The following is a 10,504-nucleotide window of genomic DNA, read 5'->3' on the forward strand; positions in this document are numbered from 1 at the left end:
TTGAAATTGTGGACGGGAAATGCATTTTTATATTGTATATAAGAAAAAAAGGCATAATTGTTTCTATTATTTATTTAAACTCGGTTATTTGGCTTTTTGTCATCATTGGTTTATCAATGGAAGCCAGCTTCTCTTGAAAAGCATCCACTTTGAGATCAGCTGATGACTAACTTAATGAGATTAATGCAGGTGTTGAAAGTCTCGTACGGAAGATCCCTCAGACATGTTCGTCATGGACATGAGAGCGAAGCTCCGTTCTAGATGCAGAACCTGGCCCTCAATGTTCGCTACGCATCTAAGAACAGGGACACCACAAGCCAGCTCAGAACAGGGACACCACAAGCCAGCTCTGTGTGTCAAAGGGTGCTCTCACAGGACATGATTCACATATATGTTCTTATCATCAAATAAATATGTGATATAAGGTCTTGTTTGAAATATATATATATACAATAGAACATCCAGAACATCTACTGCTTGAGTAGGGCCATAAACAGCTGAAGAACAAAACAATGACTCCTGCACTTACTGTCTGCATGTTTTTTTCTTGTAAAAAAGCATTACGACAAAACCACTTTCCCTATTGGCAGACTCACGACCCTAAGAAGATCGAACTCCCCAAAGAAGAGAACAAGTAACTCAGCAATATTACAGCTATATGACGGCGGTCTGTAAATGATCGAGTCTGGAACAGGCAATCCAGCGATTGACATCATGAGCATCAATCCACGCAACTGGGATACGATGATATGCATAACCAAGTCACAGAGCCTGACCACCTGAACCCGTTACGACTAGGACAGTCGCCTTTTACCTACATTAAAGACTTTTGGAAACAACTGCAGGTCTCGTTCATTGTTCACACCGACCATCGGCCGAAACACATTCCATTTGGCATAAGAGGCGACTAGTGGTGAATATTTATTGAATGGTAAATCGGTAATGGTGGCAATATTGATCTTCAAACATTGGCCTGCGACATTGGCAAACAAACAAACAAACAAACAACAAACAAACAGACCCCACTATAAACCCAACAAAAGATCAAAATGAAACATCAAGTATACCTGCCCGTCAATATACGCGCTTATGTTTTCAGATGTTGTCAAGCTGCAGCAGGAATTTGTTGCCGCAGAAGCCACGACTGCCAAACCTGCCGCCCATTGTGGCATACGTCTAACGAATCTTACAGGTACGAGTTACACTATCGTTAAAGTAATAATTGATTGTTTTAAGAATTAGAAACAAAGTTAGCTTATTTCTGATTCTTAAGGCTAAGTAAATACACTATCTATATACTACATTCTCTGTAAATATGTGAACGACTGGTTTCGGCATACAGGAGATGTTCCTGTGCTATCCTGGGATGCAAGGTCTTCCGTGTCGTTCTTTCAGGAAGGGATGACGTATACAGAAGGAGCAGTGATAGTTCCCAGTGCGGGGTACTACTTCGTATACTCACAGGTAGATGTTCCCTCAGGTTATGTGTGTGTGTGTGTGTGTGTGTGTGTGTGTGTGTGTGTGTGTGTGTGTGTGTGTGTGTGTGTGTGTGTGTGTGTGTGTGTGTGTGTGTGTGTGTGTGTGTGTGTATGTATGTGTGTATGTATGTGTGTGTGTGTGTGTGTGTGTGTGTGAGAGAGAGAGAGAGAGAGAAAAAAAAAATGCGTGCGTGTGCGTGTGAGAGAATGCTTGTGTGAGCGAGAATGTGTCTGCGTCTGAGTATGTGTGTGCGTGTGTGAGAGAGACTGTGTGAGAGTATGTTAGTGAGAGTGTGAGTATGTGTATCTGTGTGTGTGTGTGTGTGAAAGGTGCACATTTTATGATAGACAGTCATTATGGTATATGTTCATGGAGATTCGTATACTTATTTTACATCACAATTCCTCGTTACTCTCTGCAGTTGCTATACAGTGGCAGCGGAACCCAGGAGTTAGACTATGGGCGGATCATTCACGCAGTGGTGAAACAGAAGGCGTCAGAGCTGGAGGAAGCACCAACACCCCTGATGAGGAACCTACAGTCCACCCCCAGCATCAGACGGGGACGTCCCGCCTACACCACCAGCAGCCTCGGGGCCACCTTCTACCTGGAGGCCCACACCAGGGTCAAGGTCATGTCCAGTGTTCCCGGGAACATCATCTACTCCCCTTGTTCGAGTTATTTCGGACTTTATCTGGTTTAGCGGGTCTCTGGCATGGAACCTCCACGTGGTGGACCTGGATAGGTGGGGAAACTCTCACCGAACTAGTACCTGCCATCACCTGATTGTCACCGTATGTTCTTTAGTATGGTAGAATTTAGACAAAGTATATTCTTCACGATTGAACTGCTATCAAGTCTCCAGTGTTCTTTCTGTTCCATGAGACACCAGGGCATAGCAGTCAGTGAGCTCTTCATTAGCCAGGTGCACCACCGGGGCTCTTCACTCATAGATAACATCTTACACATTGACTGCATTTGAATGTTTGTAATCCGTCGTTTCATCGATTGAGTACAAAGCTAATTCAGAGGTCTTAGCGAATTCTGAAAAACGGAAATGACGGACCGCCAGCTGTGGTCTTTCCTCGAGAATTGTGAACAACTAACGTCATGCATGTATCTTGGATATCAACCCTACGCTGTTTGCAATGATCCGTGCTTTGTACATCCAAAAATAGTTCTTAGTCATTTGAATGATGTGGCAATCCGTCAAATGTATGGTTTTGTTCGTGTTGAGTCCCGTACAGTTCTGTCAACATCGGAAGGCAGTGTACGTAGCCCAGGAAACAAATCACAACGGTTGTTGCTACTGGCTGCCTTGCATGACGGAATTTAGTGACAACAAGGGATAAGTACACATTGTTACACGCAGAAATGGTTTGACGTCGTCTGTGAATATACTTCTAGTGAGTGAGTGAGTTGGGTTTAACGCCTCTTTTAACAGTATTCCAGTTATATCGCGGCGTGTCAGCTTAATGTGGGAGGAAAGCCCGAAGTGATGCAGGTCTCAGACGTTTACCACTTCGGTGAAACCCACGAGCACGGGTTTTAATATAGTTCCAAATGAAATACAAACAGTGGGATAGTGTAGCAAAGCCTTGATAGGCGAACCATTCACGCTTGAGGCTCGTGTGCCTGACTTTCGTTTCATTGTGTAAACAATACTGCCAGGCACAGGCACAGGCACATGCACAGGCACAGCCACAGGCACAGGCACAGCCACAGGCACAGGCATGTATTTCCCACTGCCTGTCGGTTGTGCCTAAGAATATATGACTACCGTGTACCCCTTAATGAAGAAATTATATTCCGTTCGAATCTTCTGATCTAAAAGTCTAAGGGTCCTGAACATTTCCTAGAATGTTTAGAATAGCGGAAGAAACACACCATGAAGTGTCCATAGCAACTGAAAGTTGAATTTCATTCTTAATCATACCAGTAATTTCGAGCACATGTATGTTTCAGCATAAACAGGGGTCAGACATCAAACACACTGTAGGCCACAGGGAAATATTTATTTCAAATTCCTTACCTATCGCGCTGGTTTAGACAGGATTATGTATATCTGGAGCTGATGGACTGGTTTACAAAACAGCGCCATACCCATGACATATCCAATCACAGCGCCATACCCATGATATATCCAATCACAGCGCGCATACTCAGGACAATCTAGAATTTTGGAAGAATCCCGCCAACTTCCCTAATGAGTGATACAGTTTATATACAGAACCAGGAAGGGCTGCCCAATAAGCAGTTGTTACTTCCGTACCTGACTGTAGTGCGTTATCGCGTGTGATAAGCTATCAGCAAATGCCTATAAAAAGTATATCACCATAGTGAGACAGACGTTTGTGAGAGTCCGCGAGACGCACAGCTCCCACGTGATCCGCGCGCCGTCTGGCGCAGCGATCCGTCGTTTACTTACTGCGCAGTTTATAATACACTATAGAACTTCGTCAGAGCTATAACGGGGATGATTGTTTAAAAGTGTAATCTGTCACGAGAAAACAGAGTTATTGTGCAAATCGACAGCAAACAATCGTTTGGAAGTACTCGCAATGGGGATACATCACTACCTAAATTCTCGTGTTAACTTCACATTAATTCCTTTATTTATTAGTTTCGTGTACCCTCTTAATATTTCGCATCTACTGTTTCACACTTAAAGCACCACTCCATGCCCAAATGTAGTGGCATTTGACGAAAAGTATTACAAGGAAGATTTTATTTTACATCTCTTATTCAAATCATAACCTGCGTTGTACATACATACAGCCTGTATTTCCACACTGTGTATATGGGTCTGTCGTTTGCTGGCCAACATCATGTTTTTTTGTATTAAACATCGCCACCTCTGTTGTCTTATTTTGTTCTTTCCATTCAATGTTGTCGTCATTGAAATTATGCAAAAATAACAACCACAGTCTTGCAAATATAATATGACAGTTGTGTGAAATATATCAACAATTATATACATTTTCAGGGTGTTCAGAAATAAACATACAACCTAACAATGAAAGGGAAAGGTACTCACATGTGTCTCTACATAGTTCAAATATAGCAGGCAGTAAGGTGAGAACCTGGCAGCATGGAGGTCCAATACACACTGGTGAGCATGTGCTTCAAAATGCATGAGCTTTGAAGTGGTCGTGACGTGATTATATTTTCATTTGACCACCATGGATAATAAGTTAAAATCAATTGTAATAATTTCATTTCATGTCATTTCATTTCTAACAGTTCATACTTTACGATAGGAAATCTTGTGTAATGCCAAAGTGCTTGCTTATGTACTGCGGGAACAAGTTTCACTAACCAATATTGAAAACTACCAACATCCCTGTTCTTTACCAATGACGTTGCGTGTAGAGATGATAGATCCCTAAGAGGAGATTATGCACTCCCGATGACCCCAGCAACCCTGTTTCATGGCATTGTTTTGCCGGTGGATCTTCCAACACAATTCAACAAATTTCGCCTTGGGGCATTGTGACGTCATTGTCAATTCTGTGATGCAGGGCTCCGTTCCACAAGGCGATCGTTGTAGACTATCTGGGCTGCTGCTCTATTGTGTAGTGTTTAAGTATGGGATTTATGATAACTTCAGCGCTGCGATAGCTTTGTTGAATGGAATCCTTAATTCTAGGTGGGCCGTTCTATGGTATTAAATAAATATGTGTTAATTTCTGAAGTGTTAGAAGTATGATTCTGTTAAACTCAATTGGATTAGGTTGTGGATCGTGTTGATGTCTGCCTATTCACACACGACAGTGATATTAAAAAATATATAAACGGCAAGTAATAAATAAAATACTAAACTCACTCCCGTGTAATACCAATTTTATATATTTGATATCATGTCACCATATGACGGCGGTCTGTAAATAATCAAATCTGGACCAGAAAATCCAGTGATTGACATCATGAGCATCTACTCATTTGAGATACGATGACATGCATCTCTCAAGTCAACGGGCGTGTTATTCCGTCTCCACCCAGGGCAAAACGTGGTGCTGGACAGATGGGCGAGAACCCGGGACCAACACTACTAACAGGACTTAGCTGAATCAGGTGCAGATTGGGAAATACGGAGCACTTTGAAATTGTGCAATTAATAATTGGGATTGGAATATCAGAGCTGAGCTGCAGAGACGAGGTAATGATCACAGCTCAGGTCCAGGAAGCATCGATCATCAGTACGCCCCAGCTACAAGGTGCACAGATACACCGGCTGACGTGCATCACATTATTAGAAATGGCCATGCATGTACTGTGGAAGGCACCACCCAGCTAATCGCTGTCCATCCAGTGGCAGTAAACGTGAATATTCGCATGGTCAGTCTCATAACATGACAATCTAGAGGAAAACATAAGACCTGAATATTCATAGTAAGTGACAACATTCAAAGCAGACGAACCAAAGAAAACACTTTTTGACTTTTGTGCAACAATACCATCATTTCTATAAAGTACAGCATTCCGTTTATTAAGATCAACTTCAAGTCTCCATTTAGACCAATAACTATGTGACACAATTAACTGTTCTTGCAAGTCATTTACACAAGAGGAACATATAACAACATTTTCAGAGAAGAGAAGGGTAAAATATCCCATGTTGGCAACTATTTAGCACCTCCATAGCAAGTTCTTTTATGAAAAAATATAAACAACAACGGTTTTAAAACACAACCTTGTTGTTCACCACTGGATTTTATAAAGCTGTCCGTACGTTCATTAGTTACCTTACTACTTGTACATGCATACATGTTTCTTAAAGGTACAGACAATTTACCATTTCATTTCGTTGTAGTGATTAAATACATCATTTTTTGTCCTATTAGCAAGAGCTTCTAAGGTCAATAAATACATAAATGATAACGTTCCTGGTTCAGCACAAATATTTGGAGCAAAGACTGAGTGAGTGAGTATGGTTTTACGCCGCTTTTAGCAATATTACAGCAATATCACGGCGGGGGACACCAGGAATGGGCCTCACACATTGTACTCATGTCGGGAATCGAACCCGGTCTGGTCTTCGTGTGACGAGCGAATGCTTTATCCACTTGATTACTAAACCGCCCCTCTTTCAAAGGAAGTTGGATGGTGCTTTTGAGGGTTTGGAACATGGCTAGCACTACAGATGAACACGATGAACACGAGACAAACGCTCCAGGGAGCAGGGAGAAGAGTATCAGGAGAAGACATGCCCGATATGAGAGCTAACACATCATGGCTAGCACTACAGATGAACACGAGACAAACACTCCAGGGAGCAGGGAGAAGAGTATCAGGAGAAGACATGCCCGATATGAGAGCTAACACATCATGGCTAGCACTACAGATGAACACGAGACAAACACTCCAGGGAGCAGGGAGAAGAGTATCAGGAGAAGACATGCCCGATATGAGAGCTAACACATCATGGCTAGCACTACAGATGAACACGAGACAAACACTCCAGGGAGCAGGGAGAAGAGTATCAAGAGAAGACATGCCCGATATGAGAGCTAACACATCATGGCTAGCACTACAGATGAACACGAGACAAACACTCCAGGGAGCAGGGAGAAGAGTATCAGGAGAAGACATGCCCACTATGAGAGCTAACACATCATGGCTAGCACTACAGATGAACACGAGACAAACACTCCAGGGGGCAGGGAGAAGAGTATCAGGAGAAGACATGCCCGATATGAGAGCTAACACATCATGGCTAGCACTACAGATGAACACGAGACAAACACTCCAGGGAGCAGGGAGAAGAGTATCAGGAGAAGACATGCCCGATATGAGAGCTAACACATCATGGCTAGCACTACAGATGAACACGAGACAAACACTCCAGGGGGCCAGGGAGAAGAGTATCAGGAGAAGACATGCCCGATATGAGAGCTAACACATCATGGCTAGCACTACAGATGAACACGAGACAAACACTCCAGGGAGCAGGGAGAAGAGTATCAGGAGAAGACATGCCCGATATGAGAGCTAACACATCATGGCTAGCACTACAGATGAACACGAGACAAACACTCCAGGGAGCAGGGAGAAGAGTATCAGGAGAAGACATGCCCGATATGAGAGCTAACAAAGCACGATAACTTGTTCTGTTGGATGCCAGAGCATGAGGAAACTTTTCAAGAGATCAAGAATATGATCATAAATTCATATATTACGGTATTTTGACTCTAGAGACTGATGCATCGCAAAATGGCCTTGGAACGGTCATATCCCCTGTATAAAGGACAAGCAGATTTGGCATCAACAGCGATGACAGATTTGCCCAAATAGAGCAGGAGACGCTAGCCATTTTTTAGTTGTGAAAAGTTTCATTACTATCTGTTCGGAAGAAACGTCAACGTCAGGTCTGATCATCACCTGATAAAAGTTGTATTGAAGAAACCATTGCATGCTATCCCTCTGAGACTTCAGATCTATGATGCAGATGTAGAATTCACACCTGGGAAGAATGTTCCTCCAGCAGACATGTTTTCTCGATACTTCGTAGTATCAAACAAAGATGATCATCTCTGGATGACGGTATTCATTCATATGTACATGTGGTGACAAGCAAACTACCAATACCTGACAGACAAGAAGCTAGAACAGATTAGAAAAGAAACAAGTGAATATGATCAACATGTGATCCTTGCAAAGATGTGGCTTTATGTGATTGTTCAAGTAGCATCAAGGAATTTTGGAATTGACTGTTGTTGACAAAAGTATCATTCCTGTTTCCATGAGAAAAAAGTTGTTAGAAAGAAAGAATGCAGGCCATATGGGAATTTTGAAGTACAAGGATCGAGCCTGTGGTGTCATATTCTGGCCGCGCATGACAGTTGTCATCTCAAGAACTGTTGAGAATTGTGGCACTTGTGAAACAGTGCTTATTGTAGTTGATTACTACAGTCGATACAGTGAGATTACTAGCGAGCACAAAATTGATGGCAAAATCATTACTCACATGACGGTTATATTTGCTTGGCATGGTGTACCCCAAAAAATTGTGTCTGATAATGGGTTGCAGTGGAATTTAGACACTTTCTTCAAAAGTGAAACATTGAACATTAACCTTCTCATCCTCATATCCACAGGCAAATGGTCTTGCTGAGAAGTGGAGACGATGGAGCAACTGCTGATTAAGGTTAAGCAGAGTGGTGCTAATCCCTATTGGTCTCGACTTGCTTACCACAACACTCCACTACATGGTGAACCTTCTCTGCCCAGCTGCTCATGCGTAGACGTCTCAGGTCTGACTTATGCAGCAAACCAAATTTACTCAAACCAGAAAGTCGTGAACGTGTGCATAACGTGATGTGAGGTGGGGTGAAATGGGGTTTAACGTCGCGTCCAGGATTATTGCACTTATACAGCGACGTGCATGTATGTGTGTGTGTTTGTGTGGCTGCTTGTACTAGTCCGGACTGATGCCGATTTATAGTGCTAGTCCACTGAGATACCATGCCGCAGTTTAAAATGAATACCCTACTCAGACACAGTATACTGACCCCGAGCCGACCAGTCCTTGTTTTAGCCCCTTAATGCCGAGCGACAGACAGGGTAACAACAAGTACCATCTTTTAACGTATGACGCGTATGACGCAGCCGAGGATCGAACCCCGGACCTTCCGCTCTCCGGGCGGACGCTCTACCACTAGACCGGTCGTGTGCATAACACAATGGTGGATTCTAAATGAGTCGAATGCATTACTATGACAGATCATCACATCCAAGGAATGCTGCAGATGTACATGATATTATTACGGTGAGACAAGGAAAAAATGGATACCAGGTGTCGTTACAGGTTAAATATACTAACACGCCTCACACATATTATGTGGAAAGGATAGGTCAGAGTATTGTTGCAACAAGAGAGACTTGCAGTCCACTAAGGACACTATCTTCAATGTACCTGGAGACAATCTGGAGACAATCTGGAGGCAATCTGGAGACAATCTGGAGACAATCTAGCGACAATCTGGAGACAATCTGGAGACAATCTAGCGACAATCTGGAGACAATCTAGCGACAATCTGGAGACAATCTGGAGACAATCTAGCGACAATCTGGAGACAATCTGGAGACAATCTGGAGACAATCTAGCGGCAATAGTCATGTTGAGCAAACCCTCCTCGATGCTGCTCCACATCCGGTCATCAGACCAATGATGAACCCACCAAACCTTTGAAACCTATTGCCTACTCATCCAGTGGTCGGGCAATATTTAAATCATCAAGACTGTGACAGTTTATTTGAAATAAATTTATTATCGTCAGCCTGACATTTAATTTGAAGTTTGGGCAATGTCTAATGACCAGAAGATTTGGGCCACATGAGAATGGACATGGCTGTTCTACTCTTTCAATTAGTGTTTTGAACTTGTGAAAAGGAGTGCATGAAATATCTTCATTCCGAGTAACTATCATGGCTTTGTGTGTGACAGTTTGCTCTAGTGTGCTGATGTATCTTTTGTGTTTAACGCATTCGCGATGGGTCATGTCATACCATGTTTGATGCCACCAGAAATACCCTTGATGATACCGAGTCATCCTGATATTTTCTTGTATGGTCAGTACAAAACAAATATGACAAGCGCTTATAATAGAAAGCCCAGGACCAGACTGGAATGTTTTAACCTGAAACTGACCTCACATCCCAATAATTTTAGATGATTTATCAGTAAACGGTTCTGACTAGCTATCGGTGAATTATTCGTCTTCATAAAATTGTCATGGTCCCACAAGCAGGATAAGCAGGCCAAGAGATTATTACACCAAGCAGTGCCTAAAAGTGACTCCAGCAAGTCTGATAAGTGAACGTCTCAATGTACAGTTCTCCCCAGCCAACAATGTAAGGAAACAAGAAACATTCTACACTCAACAAAATGCTTCAAATGGCAGACAACAGAGTCAACAGTTCAAGGTTAAACCAAAATTCTACTGTCTTTCATGTGTATCAGCTGAGCATTTTCTGAATACATGCCCAAAGTTTAAGAAGTTTTCTGTTGTAGAAGTTAAATCTT

General features: G+C 42.6%; 1 protein-coding gene across 9 annotated transcripts in view; it reads left to right on the forward strand.

Moving 5' to 3' along the window:
• LOC124118679 (lymphotoxin-alpha-like) overlaps positions 1 to 4,337 on the forward strand; it is a 155,232-nt gene extending 150,895 nt beyond the window's left edge. For all 9 annotated transcript variants that reach the window (XM_048386894.1, XM_048386893.1, XM_048386895.1 and 6 more), the window contains one exon: positions 1,907 to 4,337. In XM_048386894.1, coding sequence (XP_048242851.1) covers positions 1,907 to 2,182 — 276 coding nt within the window. In that variant the 3' untranslated portion in view covers positions 2,183 to 4,337. The remainder of the gene's footprint in view (positions 1 to 1,906) is intronic.
• Positions 4,338 to 10,504: the final 6,167 nt, after the last annotated feature.

The sequence above is a fragment of the Haliotis rufescens genome, unplaced genomic scaffold, assembly GCF_023055435.1.
Source record: "Haliotis rufescens isolate VD_foot unplaced genomic scaffold, xgHalRufe1.0.p SCAF_61, whole genome shotgun sequence".
NCBI lineage: Eukaryota > Metazoa > Mollusca > Gastropoda > Lepetellida > Haliotidae > Haliotis > Haliotis rufescens.